The 26,556-nt window shown below is 39.9% G+C and overlaps 1 protein-coding gene across 8 annotated transcripts in view; it reads right to left on the reverse strand.

Annotated features, from left to right (window-relative positions):
- The window catches only part of PHTF1 (putative homeodomain transcription factor 1), an 83,078-nt gene extending 57,248 nt beyond the window's left edge, over positions 1 to 25,830 (reverse strand). For 5 of the 8 annotated variants that reach the window (XM_088835594.1, XM_088835596.1, XM_088835597.1 and 2 more), the window contains exons 1-3: positions 25,326 to 25,827; positions 24,944 to 25,018; positions 24,269 to 24,325 (exon numbers count right to left, since the gene is read on the reverse strand). In XM_088835594.1, the coding sequence (XP_088691720.1) occupies positions 24,269 to 24,325; positions 24,944 to 24,988 (102 nt within the window). In that variant the 5' untranslated portion in view covers positions 24,989 to 25,018; positions 25,326 to 25,827. Of the gene's footprint in view, positions 1 to 24,268; positions 24,326 to 24,943; positions 25,019 to 25,325 lie in introns of all 8 variants that reach the window. The other 3 variants (XM_055402973.2, XM_088835599.1, XM_088835600.1) reach the window with 3 other exon arrangements.
- Between the last annotated feature and the right edge of the window lie 726 nt (positions 25,831 to 26,556).

Genomic DNA, 26,556 nt, shown 5'->3' on the forward strand with positions numbered 1-26,556 from the left:
GGGCAGGGGCAAAGGATGGGAAGAAGGGATAGTTAGGGAGTTTGGGATAGACATAAACACACTGCTATATTTAAAATAGGTAACCAAAAAGGACTACTGTACAGCAGTTGGAACTCTGCTCAATGTTATTTGGCAACCTGGATGGGAGGGTAGTTTAGGGGAGAATGGATACATGCATATGTATGGCTGAGTCCTTTTGTTGTTCACCTGAAACTATCACAACATTGTTTGTGAACTGGCTACACCCCAATACAAAATAAAAAATTTTTAAATAAGTAAAACGATTTTTAAAAGATGAATTTTAATTTTATGCTCAATCAACATTCATATATGCTAGTTTCTGATTAAGTTTTTTAGATATTTAGCCATTAAAATTATTATAAAAATAAAAGGCTAGAATAATTTGATGTTTCTCGATTTTAGATATTGAGCCAATATTCTTTAGTTCTGTTTAACTGAATAGATGCAGCCAAACAATTTTTTTAAGTGAATCCTATATTTCTATCCAATTAACTAAAAACTGTAGATTTTATCAAAAGAAAAAAAGGGTTTAGAACTCTAAATGCAACAAAGTTAAATCTAAGAAGGAATCAAATTTTGAAAATTAGACATTTCAGGGACAAAAATAGCCCTTTAGGAAAAACATGTGCACTAATTTTTTGAAATATGCATAATATTCATGGGAATAACAATGATCTTGTGCTACATTTGAAATCAGAAATGAAAATTTTAAAAGTAAAAATATCATTGTATTGTATTCTACCAGACATAGGCCTTGTGGATATTTGCATCAGTACTATTCTAACTAAAGATGCTTAAAGTGCCTTAACTTTAGAGCCAAATTAAATTTTCTACTTTCTTGCTTTCTAGACTTTTACCTACAATGTTATAGAATCAGAATTAGCATTAACTAGAGGTAAATACCAAATTATGAAAACCTTACTTCACAGTGGAAACACATTCATTCATTCTCTTAGTCAACAAACGCAACATGCTTCTTCTCTATGTCAGACACTCTCCTTGAGCTCAGCAAAGAGCAATAAGGAGGTCAAAGCATGGCTTCATCTTCAGAGTGTGTACAGCGCAGAAGAGAAAATAGATAATAAAGCCGAATGTTTGAGGGTTCCTCAGGAAAATGTTCCCTGAACCTCCCTCACCACTTTTTCATTCCTAGGAGGAAAAATTGGATTTGGATTAAAGATTTACTGAGCATGGCCCTGCCCACCAGAGCAAGACTCAGTTTTCCCCACAGCCAGTTCCTCCCATCAGGAAGCCTCTTATCCTCATCCATCAGAGAACAGACAGAAGAAGCAAGACTATAATCCCACAGTCTTCAGAATGAAAACCACAATCACAGAAAGCTAACCAAAATGATCATATGGATCAGAGCCTTGTGTAACTCAATGAAGCTATGAGCCATGCCATGCAGGGCCACCCAAGACAGATGGGTCATGGTGAAGAGTTCTGACAAAACATGGTCCTCCGGAGAAGAGAAAGGCAAACCACTTTGGTATTCTTACCTTGAAAATCCCATTAACAGTGTGAAAAGGTAGAAAGATATGACACTGGAAGATGAGCTGCCCAGGTCAGAAGGTGTCCAATATGCTACTGGGGAAGAATGGAGAAATAGCTCCAGAAAGAAGAGGCTTGGCCAAAGCGGAAATGATGCTCACTTGTGGATGTGTCTGGTGCTGAGAGGAAAATCCAATGCTATAAAGAATGATACTGCACAGGAAGCTGGAATGTCAGGTCCACAAATCAAGGTAAATTGGACATGGTCAAGCAAGAGACAGAGTGGACATTGATACCTTAGGAATCAGTGCACTAAAATGGATGGGAAGGACAAATTTAATTCAGATAACCATTGTATCCACTACTGTGGGCACGAATCCATTCGAAGAAAGGGGTTAACCTTCATAGTCAACAAGAGTCAGAAATGCAGTACTTGGGTTCAATTTCAAAAACAACAGAGTGATCTTGGTTTGTTTCCAAGGCAACCATTCAACATCACAGTAATCCAAGTCTATGCCCCAACCACTGATGCCAAAGAAGCTGAGGTTGAATGGTCCCATGAAGAACTACAAGACCTTCTAAAACCAACACCAAAAAAAGATGTCCTTTTCATTACAAGAGATTGGAATGCAAAAGCAGACAGTCAAGATATACTTGAAGTAACGGGTAAGTTCAGCTTTGGAGTACAAAATGAAGCAGGGCAAAGGCTAACAGAGTTTTGCCAAAAGAATACACTGGTCAGAGAGAATACCCTTTTCCAACAACACAAGAGACAACTCTACACATGAACATCACCGGACAGTCAATATCAAAATCAGACTGATCATATTCTTTGCAACCAAAGATGGAGTAACTCTATATAGTAAGCAAAAGCAAGATCTGGAGTTGACTGTACCTCAGATCATGGGCTCCTTATTGCCAAATTCAGACGTAAATTGAAGAAAGCAGGGAAAACCACTAGGCCATTCAGGTACGACCTAAATCAAATCCCTTAAGATTATACAGTGGAAGTGACAAATCTATTTAAGGGATGAGAGCCGGTAGACAAAGTGCCTGGAGAACTATGGATGGAGGTTTCTAACACTGTACAGGAGGCAGTGACCAAAAACATCCCAAGAAAGAAGAAACTCAACAAGGCAAAGTGGCTATCTGAGGAGGCCTTACAAATAGTTGAGAAAAGAAGAGAAGTGAAAGGAAAAGAGAAAGGGAAAAATATACTGAAATGAATGCAGAGTTTCAGAGAATAGTAAGGAGAGATAAGAAAGCCTTAAGTGACCAATGCAAAGAAACAGAAGAAAACAATAGAATGGGAAAGACTAGAGATCTCTTCAAGAAGATTGGAGATACCAAAAGAACATTTCATGCAAAGATGGGCACAATAAAGGACAGAAATGGCAAGGACCTAACAGAAACAGAAGAGATTAAGAATAGATGGCAAGAATACACAGAAGAACTATACAAAAAAGGTCTTAATGACCTAGATAACCATGATGGTGTGGTCCCTCACCTAGAGCAGATATCCTGGATTGTGAAGTCAAGTAGGCCTTAGGAAGAATTACTACAAACAAAATTAGTGGAGGTGATAGAATTCCAGCTGAGCTATTTCAAATCCTAAAAGATGATGCTGTGAAAGTGCTGTAAATTTGAAAAATTCAGCATTAGCCACAGGACTGGAAAAAGTCAGTTTTCATTCCAATCCCAAAGAAGGGAAATGACAAAGAATGTTCAAACTACTGAACAGTTCATTTCACATGCTAGGAAGGTTATGCTCAAAATTCTTCAACCTAGGCTTCAACAGTAAACCGAGAACTTGCAGATGTACAAGCTGGATTTAGATGGCAGAGGAACCAGAGATCAAATTGCCAGCATCTGCTGGATCACAGAGAAAGCAAGGGACTTCCAGGAAAACATCTACTTCTGCTTCATTGACTACACAAAAGCCTGTGACTGTATGGATCACAACAAACTGGAAAATTCTTAAAGAGATGGGAATACCAGACCACCTGGCCTGTCTCCTGAGAAACTGTACGCAAGAAGCAACAGTAAGAACTGGCATGGAACAATGAACTGGCTCAAAATTGGGAAAGGAGTACAACAAGGCTGCATATTGTCACCCTGCTCGTTTAACTTCTATGCAGAGTACACCATGCGAAATGCCAGGCTGGATAATTCGCAAGCTGGAATCAAGACTGACAAGAGAAATATCAACAATCTCAGATATGCAGTTGATACCACTCTAATGGCAGAAAGCAAAGAGGAACTAAAGAGCCTCTTGATGAAAGTGAAAGAGGAGAGTGAAAGGGCTGGCTTAAAACTCAACATTCAAAAAACTAAGATCATGGAATCTGGTCCCATCACTTCATGGCGAACAGATGGACAAAAAGTGGGAACAGTGTCAGATTTTATCTTCTTGGGCTCCAAAATCACTGCGGACAGTGACTGCAGCCACAAAATTAAAAGATGCTTGAAAGAAAAGCTGTAACAAACCTAGACAGCATATTAAAAAGCAGAGACATCTCTTTGCAGACAAAGGTCCATATAGTCAAAGCTATGATTTTTCCAGTAGCCTTGTATGGGTGTGACAGTTGGACCATGTAGAAGGCTAAGCACCGAAGGATTGTTTTCAAATTGTGGTGCTGGAGAAGACTCTTGCAAGTCCCTTGGACTGCAAGATCAAACTAGTCAATCCGAAAGAAAATCAACCCTGAGTATTCATTGGAAGGACTGATGCTGAAGCTGAAACTCCAATATTTTGGCCACCTGAGGTAAAAAGCTGACTCAATGGAAAAGACCCTGAAGCTAGAAGAGATTTGAGGGCAAGAGTGGAAGGGGGTGTCAGAGGATAAGATGATTGGATGGTATCATCAACTCAATGACATGAGTTTGGGCCAACTCCGGGAAAAGGTGAAGGACAGGGAAGTCTAGCATGCTGGAATCCACGGGGTGCAGAGTCAGACACAACTCAGTAACTGAACAACAAAAAGAAGAGGACAAAAGTCATTAAGAAATTGATGACCAGGACTTCCTTGGTGGTCTAGTGGTTTAGACTTCACTTCCAATGCAGGGGATGTGGGTTTGATCCCTGGTTGGGAAGCTAAGATCCCACATGCTTCATTGTTGATGTTCAGTCACTCAGTCATATCCAACTCTTTGCGACCCCCTGGACTGCAGCATGCTGGGAGAAATATCAATAACCTCAGATATGCAGATGACATTATCCTAATGTCAGAAAGTGAAGAAAACTAAAGAGCCTCTTGATGAGGGTGAAAGAGGAGAGTGAAAAAGCTGGCTTAAAACTCAACATTCAAAGAACTAAGATAATGGCATCCGATACCATCACTTCATGGCAAACAGATGGGGAAAAATGGAAACAGTGATAGACTATTTTCTTGGGCTCCAAAATTGCATGTTTCATGGTCCAAAAAAAGTAATTGATGACCACCATTCTTGAGTCAGATGAGAAAGTCACTAGATACTTCCATATGTGATTGTGCTGAGGAAGAATAAAAAACACTTATGTCATGCTTTTGTTTTAGGATCTGTCAGCTTGATCCTACACATTCTATAGTATGTATGTGAAGAAGCAACATTTGCCAGGCACTATTCTAAGCACTTTACATAAACTTTGAAACCATATCTCTTATGTCTCCTGTATTGGCAGGTTGGTTCTTTACCACTAGCGCCCCTTGGGAAGCCCCTATTACATAAACTTATATTAATTTAATTCACTTAGTCATCACAACTGTCCTGTGAGATAGGGGGCTTTATTATCTTCACTTTATAGATGAGGAAAAGCAAGGCACTGAGACTAACACATTCATTCTCCCTAATAACCACTGCACATCCTGCCCCTCACGATACAGTACAAAATGCATTCCTAATCAATGTAGGAAGAGATCCGCAAGCCTCTGAAAGGTTCAATGGGACTAAACCTTGGGAGCTGTGAGTGAATGTCCCTCTTGGCCACAACCCAGGGCCACAACCTCACAGCCCAGGAAACAATTACAGGAGTAAACTAGATGCCCTTGCACTAGCTTCTAGAGCAGTGGTCTGGAAACTTTCTGCAGAACCGAGGTACAGCTGTATTTAGCCCACTCTGTTGTTTGTACCCCACAGAGCAGTGTACCATCATCAAAGCTCCGAACCACCTGACTAGTATAGTTCCTACTTCTAGGCAGAGGAACTAAAGCACTCAAATACTGATGCGTACCTTTGGACTCCATATTTAACAAGGGATAAAAGACAAGTGAAACCCTGCTACACAACTCTCTCAAGTGTGCTGAAATGTTCGCTTTATTGCCACTGATTCTATACTACTGTATAGTAGTCAGGCACAAAGAGGGAAGTCATCTGGTTTACAACAGATGATGAACAACAAAACAACGATTACAAGGCAAGTACATCATAATAGGAATAAGTGTAAAGGACATCTAACTCAGATTTAAGAAGGCAAAGATTTCTAAAAGAAGATAATACCTGACCCAAGACTTGGAAGAGTGTATAAAAATTTGCAAAGAAAGGACATGAGCTGTAGCAAAAGGTGAAATTAAGTATATGAAAGCTTCCCTGGTGGCTCAGTGGTAAAGAAGCCACCTGCCAATGCAGGAGACCAGGGTTTGATTCCTGGTCTGGGAAGATCCCACATGCCGCCAAGCAACTTAGCCTGTGCATCACAACTATTAAGCCTGTGCTCTAGAGCCCAGGAGCCACAACTCCTGAGCCCATGTGCCATCCTAGAGCCTGTGCTCCACAACAAGAGAAGCCATCGTAACGAGAAGCCTGCACATCACAACTACAGAGTAGCCCCCGCTCACTGCAACTTAGGAGAAAAGCCCTTGCAGCAACAAAGACCCAGCACAGTCAAAAATAAATAAATAAAATTACTCATAAAAAAATAAAAGTTTATGAGAAGACCCAGAAACAAGATAGCATGACAAAAACTAAATAAAATTCAAGAAAGCCTAAAGCAGAGTCGAAGTGAAAAGGCGTTCAGGTATCAGAGAGAAACTAGGGAGGTAGGGAGAAGCCAGATTTTGAAGATTATAATCATGTTGAGTGTGCACTTACTGTAAAGATACAAGGAAGTCAGAGAACGGTTTTAAACATGAGAAAAATGATCATATTTCTGTTAAAAACAAAAACAAATTAACAATAAACCGGCTTCAGTAATTACTGAGGGTTGAGAGGGGGAAAAAGGAGCAGAGAAAACAGAAAGTTAAAAAAGTGACTCCAGTAACCTAGATCAGGAGTGGACAGACTCTGTCTCTAAAGGGCAGATGGTATTTTAAGGTTTGTGAGCTATACCACCTGTGTGCCAATACTCAATTCAGTCGCTGCTGCACAAAAGCTGACTTAAACACAGACAATGAACATGTAAAGCATGAAGCCTGCAGTGTTCCAGGCATTCTGGCTGCAGGCAATAGCTTGTGAAACAAATGAGTGGAGACAACAGGTCAGTCCAGGCAATCAAAAGCATGACCTGGGAAAAGTATTCATAGTCAAAATACTAGACAGTAAAATCCAGAAGTCTTGGTAATTCAAAATATGGGATCAGTATGAAGATGAGGTCACAGAAGAATTCCAAACCCCAACTCAAGCACTCTAACTGCTCAATGAATAGGAAAGAGAAGGCATAGGGCTGGCCAACAGAGGGAAAAACACAGTCCTCTGGCCAAGCTGGAAATCTGTGGGGCAAGGAAGGGCTCCCCTACCACAGGAAGGCACTGAGGGTCACATGACAAAAGGTGTAGACATAACAGTCTTCTTAAAGAGAAGGGATTGAACAATCAGAAAACTTAATACATATTTAAGTCTAACTTCAAAGTTCATGCCTAAATGTTTATGACACTTGTTTTTGCCAGTGGTATAAATAAAACATATTTCATTCCAGAGCTTGCATGCCACAACTAGAGAGCCCACATGCAGTGACAAAGATCTCACATGCCTCAAGTAAGACCCAGTGCAGTCAAATAAATATTTAAAAAAAAAACAACAACATGATTTAACTTTAAGAAAGCAATTTTATTTGGATAAATATCCAGAGATAGGGATTATTAGATCATAAGGTAGTTCTATTTTTCAGTTTTTGCAGGAAAAAAAAAAAGTTTCTGCAGAGCCTCCATATTCTTCCCTAACAGCTGTTATCAATTTATATTTCCAACAAAGTATACAAGACCTCCCATTTCTCTGTATCCTCACCAATGTTAATTATCTTTTGATTTCTCGGAAAATTTTAGCAGGTAAGAGGTGATGTTTCACTGTCACTTTGATTTACTTTTGCATAATGGTTAGCGGAAATAATGCCCTGTTGTGGATGTGTCTGGTGGTGAAAGTAAAGTCCAACGCTGTAAAGAATGGTATTACGTAGGACCATGGAGTGTTAATTCCATGAATCAAGGTATGTTGGATGTGGTCAAACAGGAGATGGAAAGAGTGAACATCAATATTTTAGGAATCAGTGAACTAAAATGGACAGGAATGGGCAAATTTAATTCAGATGACCATTATATCTACTATTGTGAGCAAGAATACCATAGAATGAATGGAATAGCCCTCACAGTCAACGAAAGAGTCCAAAATGCAATACTTAGCTGCAATCTCCAAAACAACAGAATGATCTTGGTGTGTTTCCAAGGCAAACTGTTCGACATCACATAGACAGTAAGTCTATGCCCCAAGCGCTTATGCCAAAGATATGAAGTTAAATGGTTCTATGAAGACATACAATAAAAAGATGGCCTTTTTATCATAGGGGATTGGAATGCCAAAGTAGGAAGTCAAGAGATACTTAGGGGAGTAACAAGGCAAGTTTGGCCTTGAAGTACAAAACGAAGCAGTGCAAAGGCTAATAGAGTTTTGCCAAGAGAATACACTGGTCATAGCAAACATCCTTTTCCAACAACACAAGAGATGACTCTACACATGAACATCACCAGACAGTCAATATCAAAATCAGACTGATCATATGTTTTGCAGTCAAACATGGAGAAGCTTTAAATAGTCAGCAAAAACAACACCTGGGGCTGACTGTAGGATGATCATAAGCTCCTTATTGCCAAATTTAGACTTAAATTGAAGAAACCAGGGAAAATCACCAGACCATTCAGATATGACCTAAATCAAATCCCTTATGATTATACAGTGGAAGTGACAAGCAATTAGACAAGCAATCTAATTCAAGCAATTACATCTGATAGACAGACTGTGTGAAGAACTATGGATGAAGGTTTGTAACACTATACAGGAGGTGGTGATCAAAATCATCCCCAAGAAAAAGAAATGCAACAAGGCAAAGTGGTTGTTTAAGGAGGGCTTCCAAATAGCTGAGAAAAGAAGAGAAGCAAAAAGGCAAACAAGAAAGGGAAAGATATACCCAACTAAATGCAGAGTTCCAAAGAATAGCAAGGAGAGATAAGAAAGCCTTATGTGAACAGTGCAAAGAAATAGAGGGAAACAATATAATGGGAAAGACTGCTGCTGCTGCTGCTGCTAAGTCACTTCAGTCCTGTCCGACTCTGTGTGACCCCATAGACGGAAGCCCACCAGGCTCCCCCGTCCCTGGGATTCTCCAGGCAAGAACACTGGAGTGGGTTGCCATTTCCTTCTCCAATGTGTGAAAGTGAAAAGTGAAAGTGAAGTCGCTCAGTCGTGTCTGACCCTTAGCAACCCCACGGACTGCAGCCTACCAGGCTCCTCCATCCATGGGATTTTCTAGGCAAGAGTACTGGAGTGGCTTGCCATTGCCTTCTCCAATGGGAAAGACTAGAGATCTCTCTAAGAAAATTGGAGATACCAAGGGAAAGAGATACCATGCAAAGATGGGCACAATAAAGGACAGAAATGGCAAGGACCTAATAGAAACAGAAGAGATTAAGAAGAGATGGCAAGAATACACAGAAGGACTATACAAAAAAGGTCATAATGACCCAGATAACCATGATGGTGTGGTCACTCATCTAGAGTGTGACATCCTGGAATGTGAAGCCAAGTGAGCCTCAGGAAGCATTATTACAAACAAAGCTAGTGGAGGTGATGGAATTCCAGCTGAGCTATTTCCAACCCTAAAAGATGATGCTATTAAAGGCTGTACTCAATATGCCAGCAAATTTGGAAAACTCAGCAGTGGCCAAGGACTAGAAAAGGTCATTTGTATTCCAACCCCAAAGAAGGGCAGTGCCAAAGAATGTACAAACTACTGTACAACTGCACTCATTTCACATGCTAGTAAGGTTATGCTCAAAATCATTCAACATAGGCTTCACCAGTATATAAACCAAGAACTTGAAGATGTACAAGCTGGATTTAGAAAAGGCAGAGGAACCAGAGTTCAAATTGCCAACATTTATTGGATCATGGAGAAATCAGGGAATTCCAGAAAAACATCTACTTCTGCTTCACTGACTACACAAAAGCCTTTGACTGTGTGGATCACAACAAACTGTGGAAAATTCTTAAAGAGATGAGAATAACAAACCACATTATCTGTCTCCTGAAAAACCTGTATGCAGGTCAAGAAGCAACAGTTAGAACTGGATACGGAACAATGGACTGGTTTAAAATTGCGAAAGGAGTATATCAGGCTGTATATTGTCACCTTGCTTATTTAACTTATATGCAAAGCACATCATGCAAAATGCTGGGCTGGAAGAATCACAAGCTGGAATCAAGATTGCCAGGAGAAATATCAATAACCTCCGATACAAAGATTATATCACTACCATGCTAATGTCATGTCAACTAGGTGAAGCCTCCATAAAAACCTCAATAGTCTGTATAGGGTTCAGAGAGCTTCCAGGTTAGTGAACATACACACCAGTAGGGTAACATACCCCAGACTCCACAGGGACAGAAGCTCCTATGCTCAGGACTCTCCCAGACCTCACACCCTAAGTATCCCTTCATCTAGCTATTCATCTGTACCCTTTATCATATTATTTAATAAACTGATAATTGTTTGAGGAAGTGTTTCCCTGAGTTGTGTGAACCACCCTAGGAAATTAATCAAACCCGAAGAGAAGGTTATGAGAACCCCTGCTTATAGCCAAACTGGACAGAAGTTGGGGACCTACTTCTTGCAGCTGGCATCCCAAGTGGGACAGGAGCAGTCCTGTGGGACCAAGGCCTTTACCTGTAGGAGCTGACACTATTTCCAGGTACACAGAGTCACAACTGGGTTGAACTGCAGGACACCCAGCTGGTGTCACAGAGAATTGCCTGGTGTGGGAAAAGACTTCCACACATTTGGTGACCAGAAGTGGTGTTTTGTGTGAATAAGGGAGACTCACAAGAGAAACACAGGAAGCAGAACGAATTGAATTTCTCTAAATTTAGTTCTGAAATTTCATAATAATGCTGATTACTCAAAAGATCCTTTTGATCTGTAAATGTGTTTATTTCAGTCCTGGGAAGTTTTTTAAAATATTATTTATTTGATAATTACTTCTCCTCCTTGTATTTCTTTCTCCTGGAACACATACGAGTTGGATATTAGGCTTCCTGCATGAACTGTACTCATTTTTTAATATTCCTTTTCCCTATTCTTTCATACTATTTTTCTAGGAAATGGCCTCAAGTTTATCTTCCAACTTTTCTACTGAATTTATTTTTGTTACTTTTATTTTCTGGTTCTCTTTTTCATTTATAGACTTTGAAAAAAAAAACAGTATCCAGTATTTTAAATATATTAATTGTATCTTTTAAAATAGTATTCTTAAAATTCCTGTATCACTTTAAAAAATGTTTCCATCTTTTTTTAGGTCTCAAATATTTGAGCATTTTCAATTATCCATTTACACTTAAGAGCAAGGCACTATCATGCTGAATACCCATTCAGTTCGCAGTGGAGGGGGGACAGGGGAAGCTCTTGTTGAACAATGGCCTCACTGTAGAGGATAGCCAGACATTTCACTTCCAATATCTTTAAAACTTTTCGGTCAGCTCATGCAAAAGAAATTCCAGTCTTTTGTTTAGAGATTATAAACGTGGCCACAGCCTTTTACTTGATCTCCTTTACTAGTCCATTATTTCACCTCATTTTCATTTGTGTATGGTATTCCAGAATCTGGAACTTCTCTGGTTCAGCCTCTCCATAAAGCAAACTTCAATCTTTTGTCAATGGAAGATAAGGGTGGCTATGAAGTTGTGGAGAATTAGGAGGAGGATCTGAGGATAGGTCTATTGCCCCTAATACATATGCTCAAGCAATTCTACTTTCAGTTCTGTAATACCTTACACCTGCAGTTAGACCTGATGCATCTAATTCCTGAGTCTTTCAGAAATTAAATACAGGGACTTTCTTCCCTTAACTTTTAAACTGAACAACAGTTGATGTATAATATTATATAAATTACAGATATACAATATAATGATTCACAATTTTTAAAGGCTATACGCCATCTATAGTTATTTTGCTATATTCTTCGGGTTGTACAATAAATCCTTGCAGCTTATTTTATAGATGATTGTTTGCCCCTCTCTTCTTCCCTCTCCCCACTAGTAATCACTAAACACAGGTGTTCTAAAACAGGAAGTTTAAACTTACATTTCTTTCAGTTCTTGAGGGCTGATTTTTTTCTTATTTACTGTAATTTTAGAGGAGTTTCAGAAGAAACCAGATAGAGATTAATGTACATATTTCAACTGTCATCTTTAATGAAGAGTCATATCTGTCATGTACCTACCATTCCCGCTCAAGAAATAAAATGTTACAAATACAGCTGAAATCACCTCTGTGTTTATGATTAGCCATTTAAAATTTTCTAGGTGTAAAATCATATTTTCAAATACTGATTTTTTTATATTCCAAAATTAATTAGAAAAATAAAGGAAAAATTTAAAATATTTTAAAAGCAAAGATAATAGTAATTAGAATGCTTTGCTAATCTTAACAAATATCTCAGACAGCATGTTAAGTAGTAATAGAGACCATTCTTGTTTTATTCTTTTGGTGGGGGAGGGGGACCAATTTGAGCTTCATCACTGAAAATAATCTTAGATTTAACATATTCTCTTAATTAAAAATTTTAGAAGACAAATTTCATTGGACATATAAATGAATTCTTGTGTACTACATTATGATCTCTGTTTCTTTTCTATTGGTGTGATTTAAGAAAATAGCCATATTGAGGTATAATTAATACTGTGCAAAACTCATTCATATTTAGGTGTAGTTTTAGTAATTAACTTGGTAGATTTCTGGTAAATTTAGAGAGTTGTGCAACCATTATAATGTTCATATTTTAGAACATTTCCATCACCTGAAAAATAAGAATGGCAATAAATCTGTATTCCTATCCCCCAGCAATAGGAAAACACCTGTCTGCTTTCTATTTCTACAGATTTGCCTTTTCAGAAATTTCATGTAAACTGAATCACAGAATACAGTCTTTTGTGTCTGGCCCCTTTTACGTACATAACATTTTTGAGGTGCATCATGTTGTAGCATGTGTCAACAATTTTTACTGCTGAGTCATATTCCATTGTATGGATATAATACATTTATTTATCTACTCACAAGTTGACAGACATTTGGACTTTTTTCTAGTTTTTTGGTAATTAGGAATAGTATTGCTATGAATATTTGAATACGTTCCTATGTTTTTATTTCTCTCGCATAGGTAACTATATGGAAATGCTGGGTCATATAAGAAGTACGTATTTAAATTTTTAAGAAACCATCAAACTAGTTTCCACTTTCCGTTCCCACCAGCAGTGCATGATAATTCTAGTTGCTCCATGTCCTGGCCAACACCTGGTAAAGTTAGTCTTTTTAATTTTAGTCATTATAACAGGTGAAGTGAACAATGCAAAGAAATAGAGGAACACAACAGAATGGGAAAGACTAGAGGTCCCTTCAAGAAAATGAGAGATTCCAAGGGAACATTTCAGGCAAAGATGGACACAACAAAGGACAGAAACAGTATGGACCTAACAGAAGCAGAAGGTATTAAGAAGAGGTGGCAAGAATACACAGAAGAACTGTACACCAAAGGTTTTAATGACCTGGATAACCACGATAGCGTTATCAGTCACCTAGAGCCAGACATCCAAGTGGGCCTTAGTAAGCATTACTATGAACAAAGCTACTGGAAGTGATGGGATTCCAGCTGAGCTATTTCAAATCCTAAAAGATGATGCTGTTAAAGTGCTACATTCAACGTGCCAGCAAATTTGGAAAACTCAGCCTTGGCCACAAGACTGGAAAAGGTCAGTTTTCATTCCAATCCCAAAGAAGGGCAATGGCAAAGAACGTTCAAAGTACCACACAATTGCACTCATTTCACATGCTAGCAAAGTAATGTTCAAAATTTGTCAAGCTAGGCTTTGACAATACCTGAACCAAGAACTTCCAGATGTACAAGGTGGATTTAGAAAAGGCAGAGGAAATCAGAGATCAAATCACCAACAACCATCAGATCACAGAAAAAGAAAGCGAACTCCAGAAAAACATCTACTTCTGCTTCATTGGCTATGCTAAAGCCCTTGACTGTGTGAATCACAATAAACTGTGGAAAATTCTTAAAGAGGTAGGAATACCAGACCATCTTACCTGACTCCTGAGAAACCTGTATGCAGGTCAAGAAGCAACAGTTAGAACCGGACATGAAACAATGAACTGATTCAATATTGTGAAAGGAGTACATCAAGGCTGTATATTGTCACCCTGCTTATTTAACTTACATGCAGAGTACATCACGTGAAATGCAGGGTTGGATGAAGCACAAGCTGGAATCAAGATTGCCAGAAGTATCAATAACCTCAGATGACACGACCCTAATGGCAGAAAGCGAAAATGAACTAAAGAACCCCTTGATGAAGGTGAAAGACGAGGGTGAAAAAGCTGGCTTAAAACTCAACATTCAAAAAGTAAGATCATGACATCCAGTCCCATCACCTCATGGAAAATAGATGGGGAAACAGTGTCAGACTTTATTTTCTTGGGCTCCAAAATCACTGTGGACGGTGACTGAAGCCATGAAATTAAGACATTTGCTCCTTGGAAGAAAAGTTATGGCAAACCTAAACGGCATATTAAAAAGCAAAGATATCACTTTGCCAACAAAGGTCAATAGTCAAAGCTATGGTTTTTCCAGTAGTCATGTATGGATGTGAGAGCTGGACCATAAAGAAGGCTGAATGACAAAGAATTGATGCTTTACAACTGCGGTGCTGGAGAAGACTCTTGAGAGTCCCTTGGACAGTAAGGAGATGAAACCAGCCAATCCTAAAGGAAATCAGTCCTGAATGTTCATTGGAAGGACTGATGCAAAAGCTCTAACCCTTTGGCCACATGATGTGAAAAGCCGACTTGTCAGAAAAGACCCTCAGGTTAGGAAAGATTGAAGGTAGGAAGAGAAGGGAGTGACAGAGGATAAGATGGCTGGATGGCATCATCGACTCAATGGACATGACTTTGAGCAAACTCTGTATGATACTGAAGGACAGGGAAGCCTGGCATGCTGCAATCCATAGGGTTGCAAAGAGTCGGACATAACTGAGCGATTGTACACAACAAATAGGGGTATAATATTATCTCACTGTGGTTTTAATTCATACTTCGCTAGTAATGTTGAGCATCTTTGGACAGGCCCAATCATTTCAGCTATTGTCTTTAGTGATATATCTATTAAAATCTTCTGCCCATTGTTAACGGAGAAGGCAATGGCAAGCCACTCCAGTACTCTTGCCTAGAAAATCCCATGGATGGAGGAGCCTGGTAGGCTGCAGTCTGTGGGGTCGCTAAGGGTCGGACACGACTGAACGACTTCACTTTCACTTTTCACTTTCACACATTGGAGAAGGAAATGGCAACCCACTCCAGTGTTCTTGCCTGGAGAATCCCAGGGACAGGGGAGCCTGGTGGGCTTCCGTCTATGGGGTCACACAGAGTCGGACACGACTGAAGTGACTTAGCAGCAGCAGCAGCAGCAGCCCATTGTTAAACTGGGTTTTTTGTCTTCTGAGTTGTAGGAGTTATGTATCATAGGCACAAATGCTCCACATATTACAATTTGAAAATATTTTCTCACAGTCCATGGCTTGCTCTTTCATTTTTTAAAATGGGATATTTTGAAGAAAGGTTTTAATTTTTGATGAAGCCAAATTTATCAAATTTTTTCTTTCATAACCGTTTTTCTAAGAAATCTTTGCCTATCTTAAGGTAAGAACGATCTTCTATGTTTTCTTTTAGGTCAGACTTTCAGTTCTTACACTAAACCCCACGATCCTTTTTAATTAATTTTTGTATACAGTGTGAAGTAAGAATTAAAAGTTTATTTTTATATATGTGGATATCCAATTGTACCAGCACCATTTGTTGAAAAGACTATCATTTCTCATTGAATTGTTTTGGCATCTTTGCCAAAATCAATTTATCAAAACTTAAGGATTTATTTCTAGATTTTCTATTCTATTCCATTGGGCTATTACTCATGTTAATACTATACTATCTGAATTATTTACAGCTTTACAGTAAGTCTTGGCCACTCCAGTACTCTTGCCTGGAGAGTCCCATGGACAGAGGAGCCTGGTAGGCTGCAGTCCATGGGGTCGCTAAGAGTCGGATACAACTGAACATCTTCACTTTCACTTTTCACTTTCATGCATTGGAGAAGGAAATGGCAACCCACTCCAGTGTTCTTGCCTGGAGAATCCCAGGGACGGGCAAGCCTGGTGGGCTGCTGTCTATGGGGTCGCACAGAGTAGGACATGACTGAAGTGACTCAGCAGCGGCAACAGCAGCAGTAAATCTTGGATCCAGTGAAGTGAAAGTTGCTCAGTAATTTCCAACTCTTTGTGACCCCATGGACTAGAGTCCATGGAATTCTCCAGGCCAGAATACTGAAGTGAGCAGCCTTTCCCTTCTCCAGGGGATCTTCCCAACCCAGGGATCAAACCCAGGTCTCCAGCATTGCAGGTAGATTCTTTACCAGCTGAACCACAAGGGAAGCCCTTGGGATGCAGTAAACCTTCAAATTCTGTTCTTCTTAAAGTTACCTTGAATGTTCTAGGTCTTTTGCCTTCCTGATCAACCTTAGAATTAGCTTATCAATTTTTACCAAAAGAAAAAGAAGACAGCTGGAATTTTAAAGGGATTATAATGAATCTATAGATATTAATATATGTGGAGAGGATTGCCATCTTAACAATGTTAGGCCTTTCAGATCCCAAACATGAAATGTTACTCCATTTCTTCAGATCTTTAATTTTTCTTAGCAATGTTCTGTAGTTTTCAGTGTACAGGTCTTATATATGCTATGTTAAACTTACTCTTAAGTATTTTACTATTTTTGATACTACTGTGAATAAACTGTTTTCTTAATCTCATTTTTGGAACACTCATTGCTGGTATACAGATACACAAATAATTTTTGTATATTGATTTTAAATCTAGAAGGCTTGCTAAACTCATTTATTGTTAGTAATGTCTTCAGTTCAGTCGCTCAGTCGTGTCTGATTCTTTGCGACCCCATGAATCACAGCACGCCAGGCCTCCCTGTCCATCACCAACTCCCGGAGTTCACTCAAACCCACCTCCGTCGAGTCGGTGATGCCATCCAGCCATCTCCTTCTGTCGTCCCCTTCTCCTCATGCCCTCAATCACTCCCAGCATCAGTTTTTTCCAGTGAGTCAACTCATCGCATGAGGTGGCCAAAGTATTGGAGTTTCAGCTTTAGCATCAGTCCTTCCAATGAACACCCAGGACTGATCTCCTTTAGAATGGACTGGTTGGATCTCCTTGCAGTATAAGGGACTCTCAAGAGTCTTCTCCAACACCACAGTTCAAAAGCATCAATTCTTCGGCGATCAGCTTTCTTCACAGTCCAACTCTCACATCCATACATGACCATGGGAAAAACCATAGCCTTGACTAGACGGACCTTGGTTGGCAAAGTAATGTCTCTGCTTTTCAACACACTATCAAGGTTGGTCATAACTTTCCTTCCAAGGAGTAAGCGTCTTTTCATTTCATGGCTGCAGTCACCATCTGCAGTGATTTTGGAGCCCCAAAAAATAAAGTCTGACACTGTTTCCACTGTTTCCCCATCTATTTCCCATAAAGTGATGGGACCAGATGCCATGATCTTTGTTTTCTGAATGTTGAGCTTCAAGCCAACCTTTTCACTCTCCTCTTTCACTTTCATCAAGAGGCTTTTTAGTTCCTCTTCACTTTCTGCCATGAGGGTGGTATCATCTGCATATCTGAGGCTATTGATATTTCTCCCGGCAATCTTGATTCCAGCTTGTGCTTCTTCCAGCCTAGCGTTCCTCATGGTGTACTCTGCATATAAGTTAAATAAGCAGGGTGACAATATACCTTGACGTACTCCTTTTCCTATTTGGTATATCATCTTCAAATTTTAAACTAATGATCCATTTCTCAGATATCCTACTTGGTCACAGTAGATAATCCATTTTGTATGTTATTGAATTTGGTTTGCTAATTTTTACATTTTTGGGCCAATGCATGTTTAGGACAAATTTTCTTTTTTTTTTTTTAATAAATCAGTATGATAGTTATCAAAAACTCCGTATTATGTCTCAGGTAGGACTTTTTTCTTCCAGTTTTACTGAGATATAATCGACATGCTGCTGCTGCTGCTGCTAAGTCACTTCAGTCGTGTCCAACTCTGTGTGACCCCACAGACGGAAGCCCACCAGGCCTTACAACACTGTATTAAGTTTACGATACAGAGCATAATAATATGACTTACATACATTATGAAATGATTATCACAATAAATTTAGTGAACATCTACCATCTCATAGATATAAAATTTTAAAAATAGAAAAATTTTTTTCCTTGTGATGCAAACTCTTAGGATTTACTCTGTTAACAACTTTCAAATATAACATATAGAAGCATTACTTATGTTTATCATGTTGAACATTTCATTCCTAGTACTAAGGACTGGGGGCGGGAGGAGAAGGGGGACAGAGAATGAGATGGCTGGATGGCATCACCAACTCTATGGACATGAGTTTGAGTGAACTCTGGGAGTTGGTGATGGACAGGGAGGCCTGGCGTGCTGTGATTCATGGGGTCGCAAAGAGTCGGACATGACTGAGCTGCTGAACTGAACTAATTTATCTTATAATTGGAAGTTTGTATCTTCTGACTGCCTTCATCCAATTCCCCCTCCCCCAACTCCCTACCTCTGGTAATCACATACCTGATCCCTTTTTCTCTGGGTTTGTTTTTGAAATATAATTGACCTAAAACAGTATGTTATACAACATAGTAATTTCATATCTTTATACAGTTCAGGATGATCACCAAGTCTAATTATCATCTTTCCGTGCAAAGATCTTACATAATTACCGACCATATTCCCCACACTACATTTCATACTAGTGACTCATTCATTCTGCAACTGGAAGATTGTACCTCTTAATCTCCCTCACCTATTTCTTTCCCTTTGTAATCCCTCTGTGGCAATACCTGTTTACTCTACCTACATCTATAGCATTTTTTGTTTTGCTTGTTCATCTATTTTTTAGATTCCACATATTAATAGAAATCATAGAGTTTTTGTCTTTCTCTTGACTATTTCACTAATAACATCCTCTCGGCCATTCATGTTGTCACAAACAGCAAGATTTCATTCTTACATGACTGAGTAATTTTCCATTGTATATAGATACCACATCTTTATCCATCCATCTGTTGATGAGCACTTATGTTGCTTCCATTATCTTGGCTATTGTAAACAAAGCTACTATGAACATAGGAGTGCATATATTTTTTATAATTAGTGTTTTTGTTTCTACCCAACAGTAGAATTGCTAGGCCACATGGTTGTTCTAATTTTTTAAGGAATCTTCATACTGTTTTCCATAGTGGCTGCACTAATACATTTCCACCAATAGTGCAAAAAGGTTCCCTTTTCTCCACATCTTCACCAACAACTGTAATTTATTGTCTTTTTGATAATAGCTCTTCTGCCATGTGAGGTGATATTTCTCTGTGGTTTGGATTTCCCTTATGATTAATACATTGAACATCTTTTCATGTGTCTGTTGATCATCTGTATGTCTTCTTTGGCAAATGTCTACTCAGATCCTCTGTCCATTTTTTAATAGGTTTCTTTCTTTGATGTTGACTGGTATGAATTTTTTGTATATTTGGATAAACCATTTGTAAGTATCTTCTCCCATTCAATAGGTGGGATTTTTATTTCTTTTCATTTTATTGATAGTTTTCTTTACTGTGCAGAATTCTTTTAGTTTGTTGTAGCCCTGTTTATTTTTGCTTTTATTTCTCTTAACTGAAGATACATATCCAAAAAAATATTATTATGACCAATGTCAAAGACTGTACAGCCTATGTTTTCTTCTGGAAGTTTTATAGTTCTAGGTCTTACATTTAAGTTTTAAATCTATTTTGAATTTATTTTTGTGCATCATGTGAGAGAGTAGTCCAGCTTGAGTCTTTGCATGTAGTTTTTCAGCTTTCCCAATACCATTTATTGAAGAGACTGTCCTTCCCTCATTGCATATTCTTGCCTCCTCTGTTGTAGATTAATTGCTCATATAAGTGTAGGTTCATTTCTGGATGTTCTATTTTATTCCACTGATCTATTTGTCTGTTTGTGCCAATACCATACTGTTTGGATTACTGTAGCTTTGTAGTATAGTTACAACAATTCTCTGGTGCTGTCTTTGTAATCAGGGTAATACTGGTCTCCTAAAATGAGTTGGGAAGCACACTTTCTCCTCGGCTTCAAGAATTTGTGTAGGATTAGTGTATTTGTTCTTGACCTAATTAACTGCTATTTATCCTTCAGATCTCATTTGACACATCAATTCTTCAGGGAAGGCTTCTTTGACTAGGTCCATTTCCCTGTTATAACAGCTTGAAAATAGCTTTCTCTCTTAGCATTTATCACAAAGCAATTTTTATTCATTACTAGGATTAATTTTACTATTGTTTTGTCTTCCACATTACCATAAGCTCCATGAAAAAAAAGTTGAATGTTTCTGTTCATCATTATACAGACATATTGCCTAGCCTATTGCCTACACATGATAGATAGCTGCTAACAAATGTTTGTTAAATGAAGAATACATAAATATTTGTTTTAGTTTTATTTTTGATATTTCTTTCCCTTTATTTTGACTTATTTTATTTCTGATTCTTTTCATATTAGCTTGAATCATTGTGACTCTTCCTAATCAATCCAGGCATTGTTTTTGTTAATATAGACATTTAGAGTGACATAATTTCATCAAGCATTGCTTTGGAAGCCCTCTACAAATTTTGTTATAACTACATTTTTATTTCTATCCTCCAAAAAAACAGGTATGATATGCTTCCTCTACTCAAAACCATACAATTTTTTTCATTTTCTATAATATAGTGTCTAAAGTTCTCAGAACAGTGAACTCAGCTCCAAACTGACTTATGATCTATCATCTCATTTACATACCTTATACTCCAACAAGATTTGGCTACCTCTTCTTCCCTTATACAATTGTTATACTTCTGTTTGTAAATACTTTTTCTCCTTGTAATCAGCACTGAGCAAAGTGCTTTAAACATAGTAGCTCAATAAATGTTTGTAGTACAGTGCCTACCACTTTTTATAAGTTAAGATTTTTTAATTTATGTTTTTTATAACTTTGAATTATATTTTTATTATATAATTGCTAATTTTATTATACTGTCATCTGATGTTATTTTTTGTTTTCAAATTTTTTCCTTTATCTTTGTTTTCAAAAATCATTATATTTGTGTAATCTGTTTTAAATTGCATTAAATACTTCTTTGTAACCTATACTATTGTCAGTTTTCATCTAAGACTTATACATACTTAAAAAGTTGGCTTTTCTCCCACTACCATTAGATTGTGAAATTCATGAAGGCAAGAACCATGTGTGTCTTGTTGACTGTATTGTTAGCACCTGGGAGGCCTTGGTCCCTTAACGGTAAATTTTAGAGTTCTCTTTAATTTTATTCTTTCCACTGCTAAACTAAGGAGGTGTTAAGATTACCTTATGAGAAAACAATGATTAAAAATATACCTAATAGGTGAGCTTTAATCGAATACAGAAACACCAAGTTCCTAGTATGAATCAAGATGTTCTAAAAAATCGGATACAAATGCAATTCCTGTCCTTGAGGTCCATGAAAACACACAAGTTAACAAATAACACAGGATACAGTGTACCAAAAGGAGGGTATGTATAATAAAATGGCATGGAAATAAGAGCTGTGGAAATATTTAAATCAGGCAGAGGAAAGAGGTAGGTAAAGAAATTGTATGCTGCTGCTAAGTCGCTTCAGTCGTGTCCAACTCTGTGCGACCCCATAGATGGCAGCTGACCAGGCTCCACCGTCCCTGGGATTCTCCAGGCAAGAATGGGTTGTCATTTCCTTCTCCAATGTGTGAAAGTGAAAAGTGAAAGTTAAGTCGCTCAGTGTCTGACTAGTAGCGACCCCATGGACTGCAGCCTACCAGGCTCCTCTGTCCATGCGATTTTCTAAGCAAGAGTACTGGAGTGGCTTGCCATTGCCTTCTCCGAAACAAACTGTATGCTGCTACTGCTGCTAAGTCACTTCAGTCGTGTCCGACTCTGTGTGACCCCATAGACAGAAGCCCACCAGGCTCCCCCGTCCCTGGGATTCTCCAGGCAAGAACACTGGAGTGGGTTGCCATTTCCTTCTCCAATGTGTGAAAGTGAAAAGTGAAAGTGAAGTCGCTCAGTCGTGTCCGACCCTTAGCGACCCCACGGACTACAGCCAACCAGGCTCCTCCATCCATGGGATTTTCTAGGCAAGAGTACTGGAGTGGCTTGCCATTGCCTTCTCCGAAACAAACAAACTGTATAGCAGGAGGTAAAATCTTTTCAAGCATAAATAAACCAAAATCAGTCAAACTACAGGGCTTTTTCAAGATCACAAAACTAGAGACAGCTCACAAAAGGAAATCCAACCCCTAGTACTGGGCGCTTTCCATTATACCAGACTTACTACCCTCACTTTTTGGAGCTCACAAAAGAACAACAGGACAGGATTTGAGAGTTACAATATAAAACTGGGGGATTTACTCATACTAACCCCATCTCCTATTAATATAAAACATCAGAAATGGTACAGAATTGTGAAAAAGTTAACCAAGTACCATCTAATAACTTCTTAGTTGATTGGCTTATAAAAAGAACACACCCTAAAAGTATTTCAGCTGAGATTTAAATGTCCCAGCCCAACCAATCTGACTTGGAGATAAACAGAACAAACTATTAAGTTGTACTGGGCTTCCCAGGTGGTGCTAATGGTAAAGAACCTGCCTGCCAATGCAGGAGACCTAAGAGGCGTGGGTTTGATCCCTCGGTTGGGAAGATCCCCTAGAGTAGGGCATGGCAACCCACTCCAGTATTCTTGCCTAGAGAATCCCATGGACAGAGGAGCCTGGTGGGCTACAGTTCATAGGGTTGCAAAGAATCAGACACGACTGAAGCAACGTAACACACAGACATAAATATTTTTTTAATGTTAACACAGGGTCTGAGGAAAGATCTTTTAAAAAGAAAGGTCCAAAAACAAGAATCTGCCAGCCATTATTCAGTACTTTCCAAGGAGGTAAGACCCTAAATCTATAGATCTAAATATTAAGGTCAATAGACATTCTTTAAGGGCAGGATGGTCTTTAGGCTGTTCCACATCTCTCAAGACTATGCAATTACATATGGCTACCAAGCAGCAATTCCATGGCTAATGTGCAACACCCCCACCCCCGCCAACCCCCCGACTCCCGCAACACATACTGATCCCACAGCCCTGGTTTGGGAACATTAGATTCTTTAACCCTTCCTTCCCCTATTATAAATTAATAAACTGGCATTTGAATTACACATCAATTTTGGTTGTTTGGTTAGCATGAAATAACTCCAAGAAACTGCTCAGATCCAAAAGTAGTGTAGAAAAACGTTTAAGAACCTGAAATACTTAAGATCATACTCTAAACCAGTAATTGAAAAAGTGATTCAGGTAACAAATGGATTTTATTTGACTTGCAGAGGAAGAGGGAGTGGGAGGGGTGGGGGATGAAAGGCAAGGGTAAAGGAGAAGAGGGAGGAGAGAGGCAAAGAGGAGGAGACGCTCTAAAAAACCTGCATAGTTCATTTTCACAGCTTCTCTTGAAAACCTTGAAGCTCTAGCAAATGGGCCTTGTATGACCACAACTAACTCTTAACTGCTGCTGCTGCGTCACTTCAGTCGTGTCCGACTCTGTGTGACCCCATAGACAGAAGCCCACCAGGGTCCCCCGTCCCCGGGATTCTCCAGGCAAGAACACTGGAGTGGGTTGCCATTTCCTTCTCCAATGTGTGAAAGTGAAAAGAGAAAGTGAAGTCGCTCAGTCGTGTCCGACCCCTAGCGACCCCACGGACTGCAGCCTACCAGGCTCCTCCATCCATGGGATTTTCTAGGCAAGAGTACTGGAGTGGCTCACCATTGCCTTCTCTGAACTCTTAACTACTGCCAGTTAAAGAGCCATAGTGCCATTTATACTGGATATTTGATTTCAAATTAATCATAGACCAACTACCCCTTTCTGTTTCTCTCATACGGAGGCCAAATGTTGATCGTCATTTATCATCCCACTGGTACTGTTGTTTTCCTTATAAACGTCAAAGAACAAAGAGTACCTTAGTGGATAAGTGCAGGTTTTTTTAAAAAAAGTAAGTACAATCCAGTACTCACAACACATTAATGCAGAGAAACAAAGTGGAAAAAAAATCAAAGAAATCAGTTTACCTTAATCTGAGTCTGTTCGATTGACTTTTCCCATATCTGCTGATCATATGCTCCAATCTGAAATAAGATGCAGGCTACTTAAATGATGGAAACGAAATCCTTTTATTTAGGCCAAGTCTCACAAAAGTCATGAAACTATTTAAAGTGTCTATATGATATTTGGGAAATGTCTGTGCTTTTCTGAGGCTAGGATAAATTATTATTTCCAAGGACTATTTCTTTCAAAATTCCAAACTTAGCTGGAAGCAATGTCCAAAATTTTTCAAATTAAATATCAAGCTTAAAAGATATTTCCACTTAAGAAAAAATATCAGTAGAAAACTAAATAGAAATAAAAGGTAATGGGCAGCTCATTAAGACTGCTGACAGTAACAGTCTGAGCTGTGCAGATAAAAGTTTTACGTCTAAAAAAACAGCAATTTGATGATAAGCAAACTCTCATAGCACTGCTGTGACACTGTGAATGTAGTATGGAGATGGGAGGTTGAAAATCTCATGCGGGGACCTGGAACTGAATTCAGAAGACCTAGTGACCTTGTACTAGGTTTTCCATTTGAGATACCATGTAAGAATACACTGCACTACCAAACTCATTAAAAACTAACATGATAGGTATTCTTTGTGGGAGCTTTCTGCAGGAAGCATGCTTTACAAATAAAAATACACTGATATTACCTTCTTTTGGTACCACGATATAGCATCTCTCTCATTTGAGGCCATCTGTGTCTCCAGCCAGAGAACGGGATTTCACTGAAAACGAAGGAAAACCAGTCGGTGAGTCCAGTAGTTTAAAGGTACTTTCCCAGTTTGGATAGAAGTCAAAAAACGCTTCTCTCAGCCTCTCCATAAGCTGCTGACCGTCTCGTTCTCCGGCTGTTTGCCAGGGGAAAAAAAAAATACAAAAAAAACCCCAAAAACAAAAACCCTCTGGCGCAGCGGCGACCGGAGCCTGAGAGACTTTGTGCGGGTGTGTTTAGGGATGCAGGAAAGCAGGAGGGGAGGTCACTGCAGTTGACCCGCACCCTCCCTCCTCCTCTCCCCAAGGTCCGGCACTCACCTGGTGACCAATGCCCCGCCGTCCGGCGGCCGGGACCTTCCTTCTCAGTGGCCCCGGCCCGCCCGTGAGGCCGGGGGCGAGGCGGCGGACCCCGCAGGCCGCATCTTTCCCCCGAGGCAGAGACGCCGGCCGGGCCGTTACCATGGAGACCGCGGAGGCCGCCCCAGCCTCGGAGGCAGCCGGCTGCCCAGCGCCCAGACGAGGGCAGTCTGCCGCCAGAGAGCCGGCGCCCTCCAAGCCCGACCTACAGGGTCATCGGACTGACCCTAAAAGAACCAAACAATGAACTGAGGAAGGAGGGCGATAAAAAAGTGAAGGGGGTATTCGCTAGACTGTCAGTCGCTAACGGCCGAGGGTTTTGTGCCCGGCCGGAAAAGGCAAGTGCAGAGGCCCCAAGGTCCGGGCGGCAGCTGCTTTGGGGCGGCGGGCACGCGTCCTCGCTAGGCCGGGCCGGGCCGTGACTCAGCCGACCCAGACCTGGGAAGCAGCAGCTCCGCAGACCACGGTGCAGCCGGGCCGCAGCTTCCGCTTTCCGGGGTTTGCTGTGAAGTTGGCTCCACCCCCGACCCGGGGCCTTCCCGCGGAGCCTCGGCCAGGCTTCGGACCGAGGGGCTGGGGAGCCACACCGCGGTGGTGCCGACTCTGAAAAGCTCCCTCAGATCACCCTTCAGAAATGACTTCCCAGCCATCCGTCTAAAGGAGGTCGGTCCAGATATTTCAGTAGTTCCCTGTTCGTTTCTTTGCAACACTCGTCTTTCCTTGTGTTTTATATTTCGTTGTGCTTCATTATTTACTGTCGGCCTTCCTCAGTGGGCTGGGGGCTCCATGAGGTAAGAAACTAGGGTCTGGCACGAGCCTGGCCTACAGTTTCTCAACTTTTGCTGAAGGAACAAATGTTTTCGTGAATTTACGCTGATCTGGAACGAAAGGCCTGGCAAGCTGCGGCTTATTAAATCTCTCCCGCCTCTCAACCGCTCTGAGACTTCAGCTTTCTGAGTGCTCAAGGGTAAATGAAGGAAGAGAGGAGCCAAGGCTTACGACAGTTCCGAGACACTTTCCCAGTTAGGATACTGGCAGGTAGCGAGGGAAGAACTGTCTGTAGGTTAAGAATTCAAGCAGGCTGACAGAGGTCAGAAGAAAGGAACGGTTGCGACCTCAAATGAATATGTAAGAATAGGTTAAGGTTTTAAGTAAGCTGCTTTCCTCTCCTATATATATATATATATATTTG

Source organism: Moschus berezovskii, chromosome 4, assembly GCF_049115385.1.
Source record: "Moschus berezovskii isolate FMDL1 chromosome 4, NW_MosBer_1.0, whole genome shotgun sequence".
NCBI classification, from domain to species: Eukaryota; Metazoa; Chordata; class Mammalia; order Artiodactyla; family Moschidae; genus Moschus; species Moschus berezovskii.